This window comes from Mirounga angustirostris, unplaced genomic scaffold (assembly GCF_029215605.1).
Source record: "Mirounga angustirostris isolate CCGP_5_RB_7025 unplaced genomic scaffold, mMirAng1.0.hap1 SCAF_8, whole genome shotgun sequence".
Classification (NCBI taxonomy): Eukaryota; Metazoa; Chordata; class Mammalia; order Carnivora; family Phocidae; genus Mirounga; species Mirounga angustirostris.
The window spans coordinates 90,442,133-90,465,219 of record NW_026991716.1 but is presented as its reverse complement, the minus strand read 5'-3'; the positions used below and the strand labels follow the sequence as shown (position 1 = coordinate 90,465,219).

General features: G+C 35.2%; 1 protein-coding gene across 4 annotated transcripts in view; it reads left to right on the top strand.

The window, feature by feature from the left end:
• HACE1 (HECT domain and ankyrin repeat containing E3 ubiquitin protein ligase 1) overlaps positions 1–23,087 on the top strand; it is a 96,476-nt gene that overhangs the window by 32,196 nt on the left and 41,193 nt on the right. For all 4 annotated transcript variants that reach the window (XM_045865235.3, XM_045865231.3, XM_045865232.3 and 1 more), the window contains 8 exons: positions 1,218–1,300; positions 4,941–5,037; positions 6,230–6,331; positions 7,440–7,546; positions 12,363–12,513; positions 19,056–19,390; positions 19,888–19,956; positions 20,200–20,287. In XM_045865235.3, the coding sequence (XP_045721191.1) occupies positions 1,218–1,300; positions 4,941–5,037; positions 6,230–6,331; positions 7,440–7,546; positions 12,363–12,513; positions 19,056–19,390; positions 19,888–19,956; positions 20,200–20,287 (1,032 nt within the window). The remainder of the gene's footprint in view (positions 1–1,217; positions 1,301–4,940; positions 5,038–6,229; positions 6,332–7,439; positions 7,547–12,362; positions 12,514–19,055; positions 19,391–19,887; positions 19,957–20,199; positions 20,288–23,087) is intronic.

Sequence of the window (23,087 nt, the reverse complement as noted above, 5' to 3'; positions counted from 1 at the left end):
GGCATGGGGATAAAGGGTCCAGTGGAAAGGTCCAGCTGTTTCTTTTATAGGCTTTCACTAATATTCCTGTTTAGGGCTCTTTGTAACTATTCCTGTCTTAGAAGGTACCTGGTACTTCCAGTCCCTGTATTTTGTATGTGTGTTCTACAGGGAGAATTTGGTGGTGTGTTGGAATCCACGTTTGCAGGCACTTAGACTTCAGCTGCTTTTGATCTGCTGAGTTGGTTTCTATTCCTCCACTTGCTTGCCACTTTCCCAAAACTTACTGACTTGTCTTGTATGCTGTTGTGTTCTTTCCTGTTCTTCCTTGTGGGCTTATAGCCTTATTATTTTACTGACATTGTATTAGGTTTTAGAACAGCAATAATGAACATATGTGTTCAGTCCAGAAGTAATATTAAACAGTGTAATTCCAAAAACTTTTGGGTTTTTACATGTTTTCTTCCTTTTTGCAGGAGAAACCCAAATGAAGATCAAAGGAATAGAACCAGAAGAGATTCTTTTCTTTTTTTTAAGGCTTTCAGGAGAGCCACATTCTATAGATCTAGTTACCAAATATGTGATTTTACATTAAGATTTTACATTAACTTGCTTTTTCTTAATATGACTCAGATGGTTGCAGAAGTGAGCTTAGGAGTCAGAGTGTGTATAAATGAGACTATCAGAGAAACTGAGTTACCAGAAACTGGTTACTGGTACTAGCAAAAGGACTTCTTAGCTTTTTAACATTTTGAACTTTAATAATTATGATTAATAATTATGTTTGAGTTTAAGAAAGTGATAGTTCTGGTACCTATTTTTTGTTTTTAGAGGCAAAATTCTGGTTTCTAAATTCAAATATCTAGAGGAGCTGTGCTAACTTTACTAGCAATATGTGGCTATTTAAACTTAAGTTAATTATTATAAAATAAAATTAATTCAGTTCCTTAGTTATTCTAGCCATTTTTCAAGTCCTTGGTAGCTACGTGTGTCAGCGATTTTCTAGAGCCTTCCCGGGTTAACACAGGTTATATTACATTGATAATTCCACATATATTGTTTCTAGAGAGTTAACCAAAATGTTGAAGAAGTTCAGCCATCATAATTGTCATGTTCCTACTTGTTCTACTTTAAAATTTCAGGTAGTGGCAGGAGCATTCCTCATATCTATTTAAATTGTGATAATTGTGTCTTTGTTTGACTTCTCTGGCTTTACTTTTTGTTTCTTTTTCCTCCAGACAGTGCAGTGCTTGCTAGACAGTGGTGCTGATATTAACAGGCCAAATGTATCTGGAGCTACTCCATTGTACTTTGCTTGCAGGTAGGATATTTTCTATTTGCAGATGCTCTCATTAATGTATTTATTGCATTTCCAAACACAAGCATTTCTGTATATTTTCTAAAGTTCTCTTGTTTTCCCACAAATACTGTGTTCACCTAACTGCACAAGGAAAAACATTTTCTATTATATTGCCAGTGTTTTTATATGTTATAGGTGGGAGCTTTTGATTTACTTGATTATTTAAATTTTAAATTTTAGACTAATTACTTAATAAGTAATGAAAAAAGACATCTCTATAATCCAGTAATTTCCGTTAAGTACTAGGTCAGTTCCAGAGGGATAAACTATTAAACTATGTTTTGGACCAGAGCCATCCATGTCTTTGCTTTCTTTGGATTTGTAACTTTAAAAAAAAAATCTTTGAATTTGTCTTGTTAGATATTAAATTATGCATTAAGTTGTTTTTGTGCTTCTGTCTTGGTTCATTTTCTTGAAGCATGTATTTTCGTTGGTTCATTCATGTAATAAGCAGACATTTAGTTAGCACTCTGTGTGTGCCATATATTATGGCGTTAGTGATACAGTAATAAACCTAAGTCCATAAGGAACTAACAACATAACAATTATACACGTACTCCACCCCATACATACACACCCACATATATACATACTATGTTATATAAATGTAGTTTGCAGTTAGAAGCAGCTTACAGTAAACCACTGTTTCTTGTCTTTGGTTTAGATTATATGAAGTGCAGTATTTATTTACGCTCTTAAATGCAGATATGGAGTTCTCCAGAAAGCTCCTCTTTTCTTTTTTTTTTTTTTAAAGATTTTATTTATTGGGGCACCTGGGTGGCTCAGTCTGTTAAGCGACTGCCTTCGGCTCAGGTCATGATCCTGGAGTCCCGGAATCGAGTCCCGCATCGGGCTCCCTGCTCGGCGGGGAGCCTGCTTCTCGCTCTCATGTGCTCTCTCTCTCTCATTCTGTCTCAAATAAATAAATAAAATCTTTAAAAAAAAAAAAAGATTTTATTTATTTATTTGAGAGAGAGACTGAGAGAGAGAGAGCATGAGAGGGGAGAGGATTGGGAGGGTCAGAGGGAGAAGCAGACCCCCTGCCGAGCAGGGAGCCCGATGCGGGACTCGATCCCATGACTCTGGGACCATGACCTGAGCCGAAGGCAGTCGCTTAACCAACTGAGCCACCCAGGCGCCCCTGTTATAGGTTAGTCTTAATGTCGTGCAATATTGTCGGTGAGGCACTTGAAGCCCTAATTGGGTTATGCAGATTTTATATATATTTTAGTTCTTGTTTCTTGCTTTTAATTTATTTTTGAAATGAAATGTTACCTGATCGTAGATGAGATTTTAATGTAGTTTTAGAAATTACTCCAGCTTTCTAAAAATGTCAAAATGGTATTCTTTTTCCTTCATGATAATTATCCTTTTTGCTATATATGATAAATAAAATTATTTGGAGACTTTTTAAAACCACATATATTCAACAATGTCCCATTTGTACATGGTGATCTTGTCTGTCCATTGTGTGTGATCCCCATTTTATTTTTCTCATAGCATGTATCCCCTTGCACCTTGTACCATACTCTCTTGAGTACTAAATTGTTTACTCTTTGAGGGCAAACTCTGTTTATTCATCTTGGTTGAATAATATGTAGATGAAAGATTTTGGAGTTAGACTGACCTAGATTCAAATTCTCCTCTGTCATGTAACTGTGATCTTGAGTAACTGTGGTTTTCTCAAGTCATGGTTTTTTCAACTGAAAAATGGAATGAATACTTATTTTATAGTAGTGTCAGGATTAAGTCAGACTTTGTACAAAGAACTGAGCATTATGCTTGTCATTTAGTAGATCCTAAATAAACTGTGATTCAGGTCTTTTTTTTTTTTCTGTAGTACACTACCTTATTTAATGCTTATTTGTCAAATGAATGGTACCTGAAGTTAAAAACTATAATTCAACATATGTATTGAATATATGTTATAAGCCAACTACTGTGCTTGGTGCTATGGAACAAATATATTGTGAAGAAGTTTATAGTTTAATTGGAAAGATTGGACACATGGATATTAAATAATTATAGAAGAAATGTCATTAAAGTTGAGCAGACTAGCTTTGCAATTTTGGGTTTTTCAGAACCAAGCATAGTAGCAAAGATAACACTCTCTCTAAATAAATTAATAAGTTAGTTTCTTTTCACTTAGCTTTCATTTTTAGGTATTACAAAGAATAGAATGGAGTTAATTATAAACTCTTGCTGTTAGCTTTAATATATAATGTGTTGACCAGTACTCCCAGCTTAATGACAAATGATGCTCGATGAAGACTTTTCTTGATGTACAATAGTAAAACTACCTACTGTTTCTTTTGGAGAGATTGCTGATTTATTTGGTTTCTTGGTTTTCTGGAATAAATTAGGTACTGTTCTTAAGCCAGTTTTGGCCTCTTGATATTTGTATTAAGCTAAGTAATCAGTATGACAATAAAGTATTGGGAGAGTGATGTATCTATAATATCTGCCATCACATTCATAGTAGGGTTTATTAAATTTAAAAAATTTTAAATTGTTTAATGCCATTTGGTTATAAATTACACTTTATGCAGTGTCATTTTGTGGTAAAGAATGAGTGGTTTTTTTTTTTTTAACTCTGAGAAGTCTGTGTGTCTTTCTCTTTGGGAAATGACATACTGGTTTGGGTGTAATGGTATCGTCGAAGAGTCTTGTTTTGGAAGACGGGGATCTGAGTTCTAGTTTCACCTGTGCTTGAGTTAGTAGCTTTTGTCATCTACAAAATACAAATTTTTGATTAGATACTCTTCTAAACCGTATGACTTCTTTGGGCATTTCGTAAAATTCAAACTGTAGTGTCTGTGGATTGTAACTTTATTTTTTATTGTCTAGAGTATCTTGGATCAGATTAGCTCACTGAATAATGAGACCTAGAGTCTAGTGGTTACCGTCTTCAAATTAGCTTCCTCCTAGCTGAAAGAATGATGGTTACTAATTTTACTCCTACTAGAAAGAGAATAAGTAGAATGGGCATGTGGATAAGAGCATTGTTCATTCTAGATCAGATTAAATAGCTGTCAACAGAAGCCAAACTGAGTGGGTTGATAAAATGAAGGTTGAAAGCTAGATAGTATTTTTGGATAATTAATCCCTACCCTTCCCTCATTCTCTTATTTTGATAGTTGTATTTTCTTCTTCCTTCCTTCCTTTCTTTTTATTTATTTTTTTGCCAAGTATTAAAGTGCCATAAAATATACTCTTGTTTTGAATATTGAGGTTTTTTTTGACTAAGAGGTCTAGAGACTTGGATGGGTGTGGTAGGAAGAAGGTTGGAAATGATTGAAAGAAAAAAATGGAGCATAAGCCTGAGTAGTAGCTGTTTATCCCTAAATGTTATGATTTATTGTAGGTAATGTGTTCTAAGTTCAGTTCTAAGATTTAATAAGTCAGTTTCCTATCTACATGGTGAAGGTATGATTTAACATTGGGAAATGTTTTCCTGGATGTTGAGGATGTAATTCAGATCTTCCTCTCAATTTTTAAAAATTGTTAGTCTTCTCTTGATTCATATTGACTGTCCATAATTCATAGAGAAAGACTTTAAATTAAAAAAAAATTTTTTTAACATGGTTTTACTTCTGTACAGTCATGGTCAGAGAGACACAGCACAGATTCTTCTGTTACGAGGAGCTAAATATCTGTCAGATAAAAATGGAGTAACGCCTCTGGATTTATGTGTACAGGTATGTTGTTAATGTATATTCTTAGCCCTTTACTTTACAATAGAGACTGAGACTGGTAAAATCACCTTTTTTCCTCAAATGAGAGGGTGGATGCAAAGATTTTTATTCTGTAAAGAATATGATTTTTTTAAAAGAATATGATCTTTTAAAGGAACTGTGATAGTATAAGAAATATATATTGGTCTTCATCTTAGTTCCTAACACAAGAGCTTCTCAGGCACTTGGAATCTCCAGAGTGATAAAAATGTCTTTTTGTACATTAATGAGATGGCTGGTGGCTTAAAGCCTCTGAGAGCTTCAGGATGGGTGCTGATTGCCTGGGAAGCCAGTCATGTGACACCCAGGGAGGTGAGAGGGACTGGAGGTTGAATTCAGTCATCAGTGACCAATAATTTAATCGATCATGCCTATGTAATGGAACTTCCATAAAAATCCTGTATACAGTGGGGTTCTCAGGGAACTTCTGGATTGGCAAATACATCAAAGTTGTGGGATGGTGGCATGCCCAGAGAGGGCATGGAAGCTCTGTGCCCCTTCCCACATACCTTACCCTGTGCATCTCTTCCATTTGGCTGTTGCTGAGTTGTATCCTTTATAATAAATAAAGTGTTTCCCTGAATTCTGTGAGCTGTTATCAAACAGCAAATAGCAGATTATCAAACCTGACGGGGTGGTTTATGGGAACTCCTGACTTAAAGTTGGTTAGTTAGAAGTATGGGTGGCCTGGACTTGTGAGTGTCTTTTTTTTTTTTTTTTTTTTTAAGATTTTATTTATTTATTTGAGAGAGAGCACATGAGAGGGGGGAGGGTCAGAGGGAGAAGCAGACTCCCCGCCGAGCAGGGAGCCCGATGCGGGACTCGATCCAGGGACTCCAGGATCATGACCTGAGCCGAAGGCAGTCGCTTAACCAACTGAGCCACCTAGGCGCCCTTGTGAGTGTCTTCTGAAGTGGGAGCACTTTCATGAGACTGAGCTCCTAACCTGTGGGGTCTGTGTTAACTCTGGGTTAGCGTCAGAATTGAATTAAATTTTATGACACTTAGTTGTTGTCCACAGAGAGTTGGAGAATTGCTTGGTGTGGAAAACCCACACCTTTAGTGTGAGACTGGTGTGTAGAGGAAATAAGTTTTCCATTAGGAACTTCTTTTGAACCTAGATAATTAAAAAAAAATTTTTTTTTTTTTTTTTTAGGGTGGTTATGGAGAGACATGTGAAGTATTAATTCAGTATCACCCTAGGCTTTTCCAGACAATTATTCAAATGACACAGAATGAAGATCTCCGAGAAAACATGGTAATGTAATTGTACTAGTAGCTTGTAAATGAACAGGTTTTTTGTTCATGTTTGGCATATATGGCATTTTAAAATGTGCCTAGTAATTTTATTATTATAAATATTTTAATGATTCAGATTGCTTGTCTGCGTTATAGGAAAGTATGAATTATATACTAATAAACTTTGTGCTGCTATTTAGCCCTACGAGTCTTCTGCCCTCAGGGTCTTTGTTTTGTTTTTAAAGATTTTATTTATTTATTTATTTATTTATCCATCCATCCATTCATTCATTCATTCATTCGCACACGCATGCGTTGGGGGGCGGTCAAGGGGAGAGGGTGAGGGGTAGACTCTCAGGCAGACTCTGCACTGAGCCCAGAGCCAACCTGGGGCTTAATCCCACAACCCTGAGATCATGATCTGAGCTGAAACCAAGGGTCAGATGCTTAACCAACTGAACCACCCAGGTGCCCCGAGGTCTTTGGTTTTTGCTTAAAATAATTGGAATTTTCCCCATAGGTAGGGGAAAATAATCTGAGGAGGAATATCATAATGTCATTGGTAATCACTTGTTTATTGAGCTCTGTATTATAATATCTTTACTCTGAAAAATTGCGGAGTTTATACTTCTCTTATATTTTAGAAGTTTGGAATTAAATTTCTGTAAATGAACTTGGTGATTTCTTTTTTTTTTTTTTAAGATTTTATTTATTTATTTGACAGAGAGAGACACAGTGAGAGAGGGAACACAAACAGGGGGAGTGGGAGAGGGAGAAGCAGGCTTCCCGCTGAGTGGGGAGCCCGATGCGGGGCTCGATCCCAGGACCCTGGGATCATGACCTGAGCCAAAGGCAGGCGCTTAACGATTGAGCCACCCAGGCGCCCCTGAACTTGGTGATTTCTATCTATTTGCATTTTTCATTGCTTTAAAAACTGGGTGATTTTGAAAGGATTTTATGTCATGTCTATATTAGCTTTTGAATTTATGCAAGGCAAAATAACTGTAAAGGACTTGATTTCAGCTAATTGGCTTTGGGATACTTTTTAAACTAATAGGTATATAATTTCTTAATAAAGTTTAATGGATTATTGTATAATCACATTTTTTTATTTGTAAAAAATTTAGTTGCGGCAAGTTCTGGAACATTTGTCTCAGCAAAGTGAAAGTCAATACCTAAAGATTCTAACAAGCCTTGCTGAAGTTGCCACAACAAATGGGCATAAACTGCTTAGGTAAGTGTTTCAAAATATAAGCAAATCAATAGGTAGCGGTATCTGTCACCTTTGTCTCCTTTCAGGCTTTTCTGGGGATGGTTTATTTTGTTTGATGTTTTTGTCAGTGCTAAGGTGTTTTAAAAATTTGCTGATTTATTATTGTTTCGTTTTAAAAGACCAGGGCAATCAAGTATTACTGAGAGACTTTAGTTTCTCTAGAGGGACTAAAAGTAGAGAGTTACTTAAGTGGATTTGGACATAAGTGTCTAAAATTCTATAAAATGATAGATTAGTCCTAAGTAAATTGTACATGAAAAATAATCAAGCAAGTTTAGGAGTCTTTTTTTTTTTTTTTTGGTCCTTCCCCCAAGAAAATAGTTTTCCATTTGACATAGAAGAAAACTGAAGTTTAACCATTTACCAAGCTAACACATAGAAGAACCAGGATTCCTATTCTCACTAATAGAGAGCAGATTCTGGGTTACAATCTAGCTCTTAAAAGAAACAAGGAGATTAGTGGAATGGAAATAGAATGGGAAAAAGGGAGCCATGACCATAACAGGTTTTAAAACTATTTTGCCAATATGTACTTGCCTCACTGCTTATAGTGCTACTTTTCGTATGCTCTGTGAAATCTGTTAATTATGGCCATTTTGGGGCTCTAAATATCTTTTTTTGAGATTGGTAGTGAGTATTGGTTATTAGTATTTTATTAGAATTTATTGTATTGTTTACTCTTTTGGGAAATCCTGTGTTTCTCCTTTACTCTCGCACTTCTACCGTGCTCACCAGATGTGTGGGTTTTTTATTCCCCCATACCAAGAAATTCTTTAGACATCAGCTGGTGTACAGTTTAACTCAGCTTTGACAATTGTCCATCTAGAGATATATCAGATCTCATAGGTTAAGGGCTCATTCCTGTGAGACTGCTCCCACTTTCAGATGCCAATTGCAAGTAGTAGGTCCCCAGGTTACCCACACCTTCTGTCTGACTTCACTTCAAATCAGAGATTCTCATGACCTCTTTCCTCTTAGATTTGGAAGCTCCCCGAACCCCGTATTTTGGCTTTTTGTGGAGGCTTTATCTTGTAGGCATGTTGGTCATTAACTGCATTTCCAGGCCCTCTCCCCTTTTTGGAGAATGTGGTGTGGCGCTGGAAATTCCAAGCTTCTAATCATGACTTCATCCAGGAGCCCACAAAGAGTCACCTCAGTAGAACAAAAGACACTGCTGTCACCCAGGAAATTACAAAGGATTTAGGAACTCTGTGTCAGGAAATGGGGTCAAAGATCAAATATTAGGACAAAAGATGCTCCTAGTGCTCTTATCACTTAAGAAATTATGAGGGTTTTAGGAACTCTGTGCCAGCAACCAGGAGTAGAGACCAATATATATGTTTTCTATTATCTCACAATTGCCAATGTATAGTCTTAAGAGGATCTCAAATATAAATTATTCTCCTCTGCCAGTTTATGTTTCATGGTACTTCAGCAAATTGTCTCCCTTTTGTTTATTCATTTGTGAATCATTTTATGTTTCTTAACTCACAATGTGATATAATTTTGGCCACATACTTTATTTATTTATTTATTTATTTTAAAGATTTTATTTATTTATTTGAGACAGAGAGAATGAGAGACAGAGAGCATGAGAGGGAGGAGGGTCAGAGGGAGAAGCAGACTCCCTGCCGAGCAGGGAGCCCGATGCGGGACTCCAGGATCATGACCTGAGCCGAAGGCAGTCGCTTAACCAACTGAGCCACCCAGGCGCCCCTTGGCCACATACTTTAATAGAAATTTTAATTAAGGAAACTGATTCAAATATGTATTTAGTGATAACAGATGTTATTTAGCTTACTCTTGAGAAAGCTGAGCCTTTTGTCTAACTGATTCTAGGAATATTTACTAAAGATAATAAATATCTACTGAAGGCCCTTTTGCACATAATGTTGTGTTTCACTAAATAAGTTAGTTATCTTGCTTTCTGTATACTTTTGATTAAAGATAAAGATAGTTATCAGTGTGCAAATGAACAGAGAAATTATAGCTGTTTGCTTAGTGAGACACCGAATGAAAGTATACTCTTAACGTAAACCAAAGGTAAGTATATCGATAGGGCTCTGCATTAGGAAACTAATGTTAAAACTTTTACATTCAGACACCTCACGGCTTGGGAAGAAATTATCATTTTATAATCAATTGGAGAAGGATATAATGTTTGGATTTATGATCTTTTTGTTTAATACTAAAGAGATATTTCACTGGTTGTAAAGTGAAAAATAACATTTTTTAGATCCAGTGAATCAGCTTGGAAGAAGTTTAAAGGGTACAGTAAATAAAATTATTAAACTGTATTAATAATTGATAGTGATATTCAGATTCCGCTGTGTAAGAAAATACTTAAGATAACTCATGATGTGTTTCCTAGATCAGTACTTAAATCTTTATGTATATGGTAATTTTATAGAGGAAAGTCAGATTCACCTCTTTCTCATGGAAGAATTTGAGTCATCATAGTTAACTTTTCCAAGAGTCACAACACAGAGAAGGAAATAGTTTCTATTTTGTCATTCTCATCAATCTTAGGATATAAAATTAGAAACACTTCATAAAGACAAATACGTAAAAATCAGTGCAAGCTAAAATAGTAATTCTATACCCATTTGATTCAAAGTTACTAAAGCAAGTTTTGCTAATGTGATAGAGCTGTTCCAATTCAATACAGCATGGATAGCAGTAACTGTTACATTTTACTAACACTTGTAACTGTTAGCTAATTTTTGTTGACCGTTTTTAACAATTTCATTATTCTTACAATGAGAAACAACATGAATATTGAAGTGAAAATGTCAGAAAATTTTGGGTTCACATGTCACCAGGATAGAAAATACCCTCTATTTGGCACTTACCACACTGGAATACTTTTAGCAGTAGGCATTTGCTATTTCCACATTATTAATTCCTTTTTTAATTATTATTATTGATGTGTAGTTGTCATACGTTATATTAGTTTCAGGTGTACAAGATACACAGTGATTCAGCAATTCTGTACATTACTCAGTGCTCACCATAAGTATAGTCACTATATGTCACCATATAACGTTATTACAATATTATTGAGTATATTCCCTATACTGTACTTCTCATCTCCTTGACTTATTTTTATAACTGGAAGTTCGTACCTCTTAATCCCTGTTATCTGTTTTGCCCATCTCCCCATCAACCTAATCCTTAACTTTTTTTCTCTCAAATTTTTTTGTTATGTTAATCACCATACATTATTACATCATTAGTTTTTGATGATTCCTTATTTGCGTATAACACCTGGTGCTCCATTCAGTACGTGCCCTCTTTAATACCCATCACCAGGCTAACGCATCCCCCTACCTCCCTCCCCTCTAGAACTCTCAGTTTAATCCTTAACTTTTTTTAATGTTAAAGGATACCTAAAAATATCGTAGAGGAAAATTTTAGTGAGCTAAGTAAAATACACTTAGGGAAAGATAGGGTAAGCTTTGATAATTAATGTATACAAAGACAATCATACCATTCTGCCCAAAAGTTTATGTAACTCTTTACTCTGCTTTTGAGCAACTGTTGTAATACAAGATAACTGATTAGAGGGGCGCCTGGGTGGCTCAGTCGTTAAGCGGCTGCCTTCAGCTCAGGTCATGATCCCAGAGTCCTGGGATCAAGCCCCGCATCGGGCTCCCTGCTCAGTGGGAAACCTGCTTCTCCCTCTCCCACTCTCCCTGCTTGGGCGCCTGGGTGGCTCAGTTGGTTAAGCAGCTGCCTTCCGCTCAGGTCATGATCCCAGAGTCCTGGGATCAAGCTCCGCATCAGGCTCCCTGCTCAGCGGGAAACCTGCTTCTCCCTCTCCCACTCCCCCTGCTTGTGTTCCTGCTCTCGCTGTCTCTGTCAATTAAATAAATAAATAAAATCTTTAAAAAACAACAACCCCCCCAAAAAAAACCCAAGATAACTGATGTTAGAGATTTCAAAATAAAACCACCCTCTGAGCAACAACGAATACTTTTTTTAAGATCTGTCATTAGATTCAGTAAAGATTTAGCATAACTCCTACAGTTTCTCTGTGGAGGGGTAGTTGATTGATATTTGTAATGATGAACAATCCCCAGGCACTATAAGATTCTGAAGGGCTTTTTGATTTGTCAAAGAAGGTCGATATTATAGTCACTTGGATTTGAGTTTTTCTTTTTTTTTCATAGTGGGATGTATATCCTATATTTATGTAGAGTCATAAGACTCCCCATTATGTAGAGAACCACCCTTGCTGATAGTAACTTTAAGATTATTCAATTTGTAAATATTCTACTGTACATGAACAATTGGTTACTGTTCTGGGGAGAGGTGGGGAAATGAGGTTATGGATAGGAGAGTAGAAAGTTCAGCTTCAGTTGAGTTGTGGGTTGACTTAAGAGCATAACATTTCTATCATTGTTTCTCTGTGAAATGTTCTCAGAGTTCTAAAGACTCAGTATAATTTACATATATACTTTTGGAAGTGGAAATTGGAGATTGCCTTAAGTTGGTGCCTCAAGAAACTGTTTAACAGTGGTTCTTTACTTCATATTTTTATGCTTTGATTATCAGTTATATTCTGGTTGCTTAAACATTAATAATTCATTCATATGCAATTCAAGTAATGTATAGCAACTTCCTATTAAAAAAACATTCGAACCCTATCATGATAGGAATTTTGCTAGTTATGTTAGGAAACCCATGGTCAGTGTGACAAAAAGGTCTTAAGTATTTTAAAATATAACTTGTTTTATTCCACCTAACCTGTTCATATTTTAATTTCTATTTTCAGCCTATCTAGTAATTATGATGCTCAAATGAAGAGCCTTTTAAGGATTGTGAGGATATTTTGTCATGTCTTTCGAATTGGTCCATCCTCTCCCAGTAATGGAATCGATTTGAGCTACAACGGGAATAAAACTCCAAGAAGCCAGGTGTTCAAGGTCAGAAAAGTACATGATGTTGTTAGGAAGATAACTGAAAAAGAGATGAATTTGATAAAACATGCATTCTTAGTCAGAAACCTCACAAAGTTCGATTCATACTCATACCACTTTTAAGTTAGGCACACCTTTCCCCTTTTGTTTCTGTCTAATCAGCAGCAATCTTAAGTGGTGAGTTTTCTATATTTTTCTTACAACTAACATTTTAATTCTATTAGTGTTGTATTCTAAAGGGTAAAGATATTTATTATTTAAATCTACATTTTTATTGGATTAAAGGTTTTAAATGTGACCGTATGCGGCGTCATGCTTTTTTTAAAAAAAAATTCTTCAGAAGGAAAGAAAATATCTAGTTTTCTTTTTTTTCCTTGTGTCCATTTATTTTTTAAGTTTTTTATTTTAATTCGAGTTAGTTAACATACAGTGTTAATGTTAGTTTCAGGTATACAATATAGTGATTCAGCAGTTCCATACATCACCTGGTGCTCATCATGACCGGTGCACTCCTTAATCCCCATCACCTGTTTAACCCATCCCTTCACCCACCTCCCCTCTGAAAATACTTAGTTTGTATTTAGAGGTTATTATCATATGTATGGTATGTGTGTGTGTCTGTGTATGTGTTTTTGAAGTAAGATTACTTTCATTTCCTAGGTTTACTACCAGTTAATTCTTGAGATCACTTCAAGGAAAAATCATTGAGATATTTTCTTTCTTTCTCTTTTCTTTTTTTTGAAGGGAGAGAGAGCATGAATGGGGGGGCGGTGGTGGCGGGAGGGCAGAGGCAGAGGGAGAAGCAGGCTCCCCACTGAGCAGAGAGCCTGTGGCGGGGCTCCATCCCAGGACCCCCGAGATCATGACCTGAGCTGAAGGCAGATGCTTAACCAACTGAACCACCCAGGTGCCCCATATTTTCTTAAAATATTTTGTATTGCTTCAGCTGTTTCCTGTAAGACCCAAGACAATGTTGCTACCCAAATTAAATTACAATTTTATGAATTAAGCAAAATGAACATGGCTATAATTGCTATTGTTAAGGCTTTTTTGGTGGCATTATATTTTTAAATAACTCAGATGTTGGACAAATGTGTAACTTTATAACTTTTCATGTTATTTTTTTAAAGGTAATTTATCCTAAGAGATTTTCATCGTATAAAATTTGCTTTTGGGTTCACAAAGGCTTATATTTCTTTAGTCTTTTGAGTATAAATATAGGTTGTCTATCCAAAAAGTGATACAATTATTTTTATGTGCCAGTTCCTCAAAAACTAGTTATGATTGACAGCTTTACTGTCTCTAAAATTTGAAGTAAAACTAATGACCTTTGCTAAATGATTTTTTTCTTACATGGAAATTTTTTTGGCAGACACAAATAAGTGCTTTGTAAGCATTTTGACACTAGTAGATTCTTTAATAGAGTCTACTAAAATAGGTATGAGAGGCTTTTAGAAAGGTATGTGTAAGTGTCTTGCATCTGTTTGTCTGCTTCACTGTTTTTTAAAGAATTAGTGTAGGAAAGAGTTTTCAGCTGTGTGTGTGAGTGAGTGAGAGAGATTCTTTTTCCTTCCTTTTTTTCCCCTATTGTGCCACCTCCTGGAAGAAGTCAGTTATACATCTTCTTGCAATTCAAATTTTGGCTTTTCACATAACACTTCTTCAGCACTAGTTTGGAGTGATAATTTACTGTCTTTGCAAAATTTGAATCTAATTATTGATCTACTGTTTTGTCAGTGCTGTTTTAAGTGACTTTTACTGCTTAAACATTCACATTACTTGCAGTTGTTCTTAATGTATTCTGGTGTGGCCCATGCTGTTAGTTACTTAAATCTAGGCTTGATTGGATTTTCTGCTTATCCTTTCTACTTATCTGTAATGATGAATAGAAAATCAAATCAGGTGTAGATACAGTTACTCTTACCTAAATTGCGTGTAGATTATATATACTATTGTCTGATTTTTTGTTGTTAAAATTTAAGTCTGCTGTGTGTTTCCTAATGATATCAGAAAATAAGTACTGTGCTAATTCGTAGCCTCTGTATAGGAATTTAGTGCTTGATTTAAAATGTTAGTTTTCTATCTGGCCCATCAGTACAGGTATAACAGAGTAGGAAAGGGTGTCATTGGTTTTCTTTGAGCTTTTCTTTTATGGTATCTAAACTCCGTTTTGATTGTGATATATCAATGACATATATAATACAAAAGTTCTTTTTTTCTGTTTTTTTTTCATTTGTTAGTTTCTTTTTTTTCTTAAGCTTTTGCTTTCTGCATTATTGACAACTTCTTTTGCCTCTGACCACTTATTTTCTCTTAAATTTTGACCTTTCACTTTGGTAAAATATTTTTATTACAAAACTCATCTAATTTTTTTTTTTTTTTAAGATTTTATTTATTTTTCGACAGAGAGACAGTGAGAGAGGGAACACAAGCAGGGGGAGTGGGAGAGGGAGAAGCAGGCTTCCCGCTGAGCAGGGAGCGCAAGGTGGGGCTCAATCCCAGGACCCTGGGATCATAACCTGAGCCGAAGGCAGACACTTAACGACTGAGCCACCCAGGTGCCCATAACTCAGCTAATTTTTTAAAAAACATTAGCTGTTACTATTAAAAACTTATAGTCTCTTTCATATAATTTTATGAATTAAATGTAGACGAGGATGACAAAATGATCTGCCCTCCAGCTTACAAGGATAAAAAAGAAAAACTACATTGTCCTCTATTTATATAAAGTCTTCTGTTCATTGTGGGGTGATTCACAGTTGTAAAGATCATAACCATTTCCTGAGTTCCTGCAATGCTAGACTGGAAATACCATTTTAATTTTTACCACATTTTGTCTAAGGTAGCAATTGATCCCTACTTTCCATTTCATTAACGGTACTCTAACATGTCACTTTATTGTTAGGATTAACTAATGGGTTTTCCATTAAGAATGAGTGGGTTTATAGGCCATGTGGTTTTAGTAGGTGAAATTGTTTAACATCCTGTTATTAGTTTTCTGATTTATCTTATAAATCCTTTAAGTTAATCTTAACACTCAGCCATTTTTTTCAGTGTTAAGAGATTTTTATCTAGTGCTTTGGGAACTTTGGGGCATCTGAAGGAGAAGGTAGTTATGATTATTGAAGCAGTGTGAGCATGGGGAAGACAATTTAGGTTTCCTGAATCTTGATATGCTGTGTGTGTGTGCGCGCGTGTGTGTGTGTGAATAGTAAGCTGTGACTATTAACACTTTTGTAGAGTTATAATTGGGGAAAATTTGGAAGCCCGGAAAGATTGAGAAACTTTTAACTTTAAAATCTTATCTTCTGGGTTATAACATTTGACATTATCAAATTGAGAATAGACTAACAGAAAACTTCAAGTTACTATTAAAGAACTTAAGTTAGTAATACTTTCCTGTCAAATTTGTATCTCACTTTGGTATATGGATTTTAAATTTTTTAAAATTGTCCGCTAAGTCTGAGATTATATTTATAGTTTTGAAATAGATCTTAAAATGTTTTGAGAACTGTGTATGATTGTTATAACATTGTTACTATGTGTAGAATATATTTCTGTAGTGAAGACCATTCAGTAATATGAAATGAAGCAATATTTCACAATGCCAAGAAGCCTGCTAATGGCTTCCATAGTCATTGACTCATTTTTCAGTAATAGTTGATACATATGTTGCTTTGTATCTTATCTAAAGTTTTCTTTTATTACTTATGGATATAGAAAGCATCATAGATAAGCTTTGCAATGGCTTATTTTTATTTTAAAAATTTATTTTAATCCTTTTTATCTGTGGCTGCTACCACAGTTAGAAATTAAAGCTATTTTCACAGTATTCTTTTGGTTATTGAGGCATGAACTTTCTGAACAAATCTTCCAAGGGACAACTCTTTAGGTAAAAATACCTCGAGGTTGGAATTTGGTTTTAATGCATGTGTGAATGAAGAAAGAAAAGATAGGAAAAAGAGAAAAGTAAAGAAAGGCCTAAGATGACTTACTACTTCTTTTTTTCCCTTATTCTCTTTTTAATTTTTGCTGTGTTCCTTTACTGAAAACTCTTTCTAGAACTACCATTTTTACACAGATCTGAGTTTAAAAAAATTATTTTTGGATTATTCAAAATTTGCCTTTAATTTTTACACATTGTCAGTATTTAAAAATAGGATTGCTGTTGGTTCAGGCTCAGTTCTCTCATCTGTGTGAGCAGCAGGTTTATCATTTCCTGCCTTAGGCTTCATCTCTATCCAGTGTGTTGGGTTTCAAGAAGTTACCACCTGTTCTTTCTGTTTTGGAAGTTCATTTTGTGATGTAAAACTGAAAGTTTTGCTGACATAAAAAGTTCTTTTTCACCTTTTACAGCGTGTTTGCTTTGCTTATGAGGAGAATTAAGACATTTTTGGTGCATGTCAGTGTTTATGGCAGCTGGTGGTGCTTCTTGCCCTTCCTTTAAGCAGCTCAGGGATCCTGAATCTCCCAACTGCTTTGCCTAACCATGGAAAAGACCTCTTTGTGGGGGGCAGGGGTGCTTATTTCAACCTCAGAGAGAGTATAATTAGTTTCTCACTCTGCTTACTTGTTACCAAGTATGTACTAACTAAATACTTGTTGAATGAAAGAAGTAGGTTTTTGTTGGTGATAGTGCGGACTTTTTGCTTTATTTTGTTTTGTTTTCTGCTTTTTGGTTTAATGTTATTGTGAAGACTTAGGGCTGATTTAATTGTTTGCAAATTCAGTAAGTCAAATGCTCTCAAAGAGAATGTTCTGGAAACCTGAAGAAAGACTGTGAACATATAGCAGAGGAATTTGTTAGAAAATAATTGTGAAGAATTTCCTGGAAGAACAGGTTATTTAAGTATTTCCTAAACTTCCAAATATAGTTGTGGAATCTGTTTCCATGAAGTAAGATTTTAATATTTTAATCTTTAAAAGTAACATTATTTCTTTTGGTTGAAATACTGTAGGCATGGGTCTTTCTGAAGCACATAGTCTAATTTGTAGCATTCTGTGATCCTATAAGAAACAAAAAGTAAGATTAGCTTTTACATTCGTTTGCAGAAAGACAGTTTATATTCTCAGTAGGAGTATTTAGCACCTGGAGGCTCACTTGGTTAAGCGTCTGCCTTTGGTTACAGGTTATGATCTCGGAGTCAATAGGAATATTTAAAATAGTGTAGGAATGAAGGAACATTTAACTGCTATCCTTGCCCCCCCCCCCCCCCCGATAACTGTTAATTTTTATTTGGGGTTAAAAATGTTCTAGCAGGTCCTTCCCTCCCTCCCCCAGTTTTATTGAGATATAACTGACATATAACATTGCATAAGCTTAAGGTGTACAGTGTGATAATTTGACACGTGTGTACTGCAAAATGTTTACCCCAATAAGGTCAGTTAACACATCCTTAACTCACATTACCATTTTCCTGTTGTTATGGTGAGGACATTAAAGCTTTACTCTCATAGCAACTTTCAAGTAAGCAGTACAGTATTGATAACTAGTAATCTAATATTGTATATTAGATCCCTGGTAGCATATCTTTTGATAATATTTCTCCTTGTTAAAAATTACTAATTATTAGGGATGATGCATATATTTCATCTTCTTCAGTACTTAGTCCTTTTGTAGCTTTTGTGATTACATAATATTTTAGAAAGGAAACTTCATTTGCTGTTTATTTACAAAAGACATTTCATTATTCCTAAAAGGAATATTTTAAATAGTGTAGAAATAAGAAATAGTTTACTCTCTCCCTCCCTTTTTCTTTTTTAAGCTGTTAATCTTTAGTTGGAATTAAGAATTTGCTAGTCAGTATTTGATAGTTACTAGTTATTAGAGATGGATTTTGTGTATATGTGTGTGAAAACATGTATATATGTATATATATAAATACTACATCATATTTTTAAATTTCGTACTATACATTTTCAAAACCTGAATTACATGTAAAGAAAAGAGCACAGTAAACTTTTTTTTTAAGTTTATTTATTTCTTTTAATAATCTTTACATCCAGTGTGGGGCTCTGAACTCACAGCCCTAAGATCAAGTTGCATGCACCACTGACTGAGCCAGGCAGGCACCCCAAAACTAAGCTGTTTATTAAGCTTTTTAGGAATTCTAATTTTTTTTTTTTTTGGAATTCTAGTTTTTTTAATTGAGAAAAGATTTATAATTGAAAATTGTTAACACATGAGTATAGTAAAGGTTGGGGGATTGTATATATAAAAGTAGTATATGTTTTTAAAGCTAAATATTTGAAAATTTTAAAAGAGGAAAGATTGCTTATAAATTTTTTTGTTAGATTTTAGTTTTACCTTTTTATTCCAAGGAATAAATAAATGCAAATTAAATTTTTGCTATAAGCAAAGAAATTGTTATTTATGTGGCATTCATATGTTTTTGTTACTTACCTTTAGGCATTGCTATCACATTAACATGGGAAAATAGAAGTATCTAGGATAAATTTTCTCTTTTATATTATTCGTTTGGCTGTGTGAGTTTTTTTTCCTGGAGTTTAAGAATGATGTTTAAAAAACACATCTTTTTTCCTCCTAGCCTCTCGAATTGCTTTGGCACTCATTAGATGAATGGCTAGTTTTAATAGCTACAGAACTGATGAAAAACAAAAAGGACTCAACGGATATCACTTCTATTTTACTGAAACAAAAAGGCCAAGATCAAGATGGTACTTCCATTCCTCCATTTGAACCTCCAGGACCTGGGAGCTATGAAAATCTATCCACTGGCACAGGGGAATCTAAACCAGATGCTCTTGGAGGGAAACAGGAAGCCAGTGCAGACTGTCAGGATGTTATTTCTATGACAGCTAACCGGCTAAGTGCTGTCATTCAAGCTTTTTACATGTGCTGTTCTTGTCAGATGCCTCCAGGGTAAGAAGGTTTCTGCTTATTATTTCCTTTTCTGATAGATGAAGAAAAGCTATGATTTTTTTATAATTTCAGTAACAACAAATAATAATTTGTGGATTTTCGGTTCTGTTTTGATCTTGTTGTAGGACACATACTATTCTTAAAATATTTGAGTTTTAAGCATTATATAAGTTACTAACATGTAGAATGGTGAGTGTCACTTTGTATAGGATTACTTATGTATTCAAAATGTATAGAGCAGAGACGTTTAAAATCTCAAGGTTTTAAAAAAATTTCAAGGTTTTTAAAAAGTCACTGGGCATATCCTCTGTTAAAGAAAAGTTATCTATTTTTTAACCTTATAAATTGACTGGGCATGCCTCAGTTTCTCAAATTTAGTCCAAACCCAAATCTTTTTTTTTTTCCTGTCTAGAAGCCAGTCCAATTCTATACATAGTTATCAAATTTGCTGTATCACCAATTTCTGTGTGTTCTGATTGTTTTTTTATCCTCCACAGAATGACTTCACCCCGTTTCATTGAATTTGTCTGCAAACATGATGAAGTTTTAAAATGCTTTGTTAATAGGTAAGGCTTTCTTGGATTCATGGATTGCCCTTGTAGACTTTTCTTTCTTTACTTACAGTTTTTGTCTCAACAAAAATAATGTTATTTCTGTTACTATTCAAAAAATACTACATGACAAGTAAAAGTATAGTAGGTGTGGATTAATATTTTTTTCTGTTTCAGTATCTGTATATCTGAATTTGCATTTCACTTAATGCAACTCATTCTTCCTATCCATTTAAACAAGTTATATTTTTCTTTTAGAAATCCCAAAATTATATTTGACCACTTTCACTTCCTCCTTGAATGTCCTGAGTTGATGTCAAGATTCATGCATATCATAAAAGCGCAGGTAGAGATTTCTCTTAATCTTGTTTTTATTCTGTCTGATGAAAGTTAAGTTTTTTAATTTGAATACTGTTTAGTGAAGTAATTATTATACTTGAGACCTCCTGCTATAAGAGGAGTGAAATGACCTTATTCTTTACTTTAGTATGTGGAATTACATTAGTATGTTACTTTATTTATTTTTTTAAGATTTTATTTATTTATTTGACAGAGAGAGAGACAGCGAGAGAGGGAACACAAGCAGGGGGAGTGGGAGAGGGAGAAGCAGACTCCCCGCGGAGCAGGGAGCCCGATGTGGGGCTCGATCCCAGGACCCTGGGATCATGACCTGAGCCGAAGGCAGACGCTTAACAACTGAGCCACCCAGGTGCCTCAGTATGTTACTTAAGTATGAGGAGCATTTTTTAATCTTAAAGGAAGTGTGTATTGAGTGCCCACTGTTTGCAAAGACAACAGAATACATTGTCACATTTCCTGAAACGAGTTTACTGGAGCATTAGTCCTATAAGGCTGATAAGCATAAGTCCTATAATCCTTGAGAAAAGGATTTTATCCCCAAATGCATTTGGAAAATATAATATCCCTGTTGGAGATTTATAAAGCATATCAGCAACTTATTAAAAGGTTTTGAGAAACCCTCTGCTAAAAACAGTGATTTAACTTTGTTAATCGTCCAAATTTATTTAACCTGAGAGTCTTTTCCCCGGCAAGGTTCATTCCTCATATCTCATGTTTCATGAAACATGCTAGGAAAAAGCTTGTTTTGCTACTTACCAGCTATGTAATTTGGGGCACATTTCCAACATCCTTGAGCCTTGCTTTCTTCATCTATAAAATATACATAATGACACCAAACTCACAAAACTATTGTGAAGAATAAATTTTATCTTATTTTTTTAAAAGATTTTATTTATTTATTTATTTATTTATTTATTTATTTATTTATTTATTTGACAGAGAGAGAGAGAGAGAGCGAGAGGGAACACAAGCAGGGGGAGTGGGAGAGGGAGAAGCAGGCTTCCCGTCGAGCAGGGAGCCCGATGCGGGGCTCGATCCCAGGACCCTGGGATCACGACCTGAGCCGAAGGCAGATGCTTAATGATTGAGCCACCCAGGCGCCCCATGGAATAAATTTTAAATAGTAACTGACATATATGTTCAATAAATGGTAGTTATTTGGAGATAGAAAGCATATGTCTTTTCTCCAAAAAGATCTTAATTCACCCTAGCAAGGGAGATAATAAATGTACCTATAAAATACTAATTACATAATTACCTGTTGTTTAGTAGTTTAAGGGAGGAAGACCTTGCTGCTGTATAGTCAAGGAAAATTTTGAAGAGGAGGTGGATTTTATGCTGGACCTTGAAAAGCACTGCAAAATTTTGTTCGGAGTAAATGGGGAGGGTGAACATTCTATGTCAACATATAGGCCAGGGCTTGTAAATGGAAAAGTGTATAAAATTACAGTGGTTGAAGCAGAAATTTTGTGTAGGTGAGGAATGACATATAATTCTGGAAAGGTGGGTTGGGGTCACACTGTGTTAAGCCTTGATTGTCAGATTGAAGAATCTTCTTTGTTTTTTAGGCTGTTAGCAGCCCCTGATAACTGCTTCAGGAGAATGATATGACCTTGGCAAAAGTTTAGGAAATAATTTGTCTAAAGTGTAGGATAGACTGGAGGCTCTGGTTTGGTTAGTAGTTGTAAGATAGATACTATAGGTGTTTTTAAGTGTCTTTAGGGACACCCATCCATTCAGAAGTTAAAACTAAGAACTAATTTTTATAAAATTATACACATGTATAGATATCCTTTGGCATCTGTTAAAAATGATAATGTAAACGAGAAGGTAGAGATAGTAACTTACCTTTATTAAATGCTAATTTTAGGTCACTTACCATAAATTTATTTGCTTTACATGGATTATTTTTATAGCAATCATGTGAGATAGGTACTCTTTAACTGAAGAGATTAAGCAACTTGTTTAAGTCATTCAGCTACCAAGTGGGAGAACCAGAATTTAAGAGTGTGTCTGTTTTTTAAATTCATTTTCTTAATCTAAACTATGTGACTCCGTTCTAGGGCAAATGAGATAATATGTGAAAGAAGCTTTTAGTTTTTGAAAGAGATAGTTTGTTATTCTTAATATTATCTCTGCTTTTCACTTCTGTTTTCCTCTTCCCTTCCTGAACAATTAGGCAAAAGCATCTGCATTAAGCTATCCACCTTTTTTTACCCACATAGGAGGTTTTGTTGTCTGACCAGGGTGAGAAGGGTGTTCACATGCATAGTGGTGGCCTAGTGTGGGGGTTGGAGCTTGGGTATGTCAAGGAGGTTGTCTGTGTAGTAGAGTATGTGAGTTGGAGCACCGTTTGGCGGATGTCCAGTGTAGAGGATGGTGGCAGTTGCTCAGGGTAGACTGACAGAGCCCGAGTAGGGTAGAGGGCATCCATGCAGTAATGTGTCCATATCAGTGACAGGAGATTGGTTATATACAGGGTGCGGCAGTTCATCAAGTAAGGAAGTATACTTATTATGGGAGCCTGATTTCTCAGTATTGGAGAAAGAAGTTACAGAATGGAGGAGAATAGAATGAACCATGCTGTTGGATTAGAATTGGAGATATCAGTGTGAACCTAAAGTTTTCAGGGTGGATTGAAAGATATAGCAAATCTGGCACCCAATTCTTGGCCTGTTCTCAGTTAACCAGGGCTCTTCGGAGAAATGGCTAATTTCAGGGCCGGGTCAGGGTAAGTACAAATGAGCCTGGAACCTCTTATGATATGATAAGTTGTTCGGAGAGTG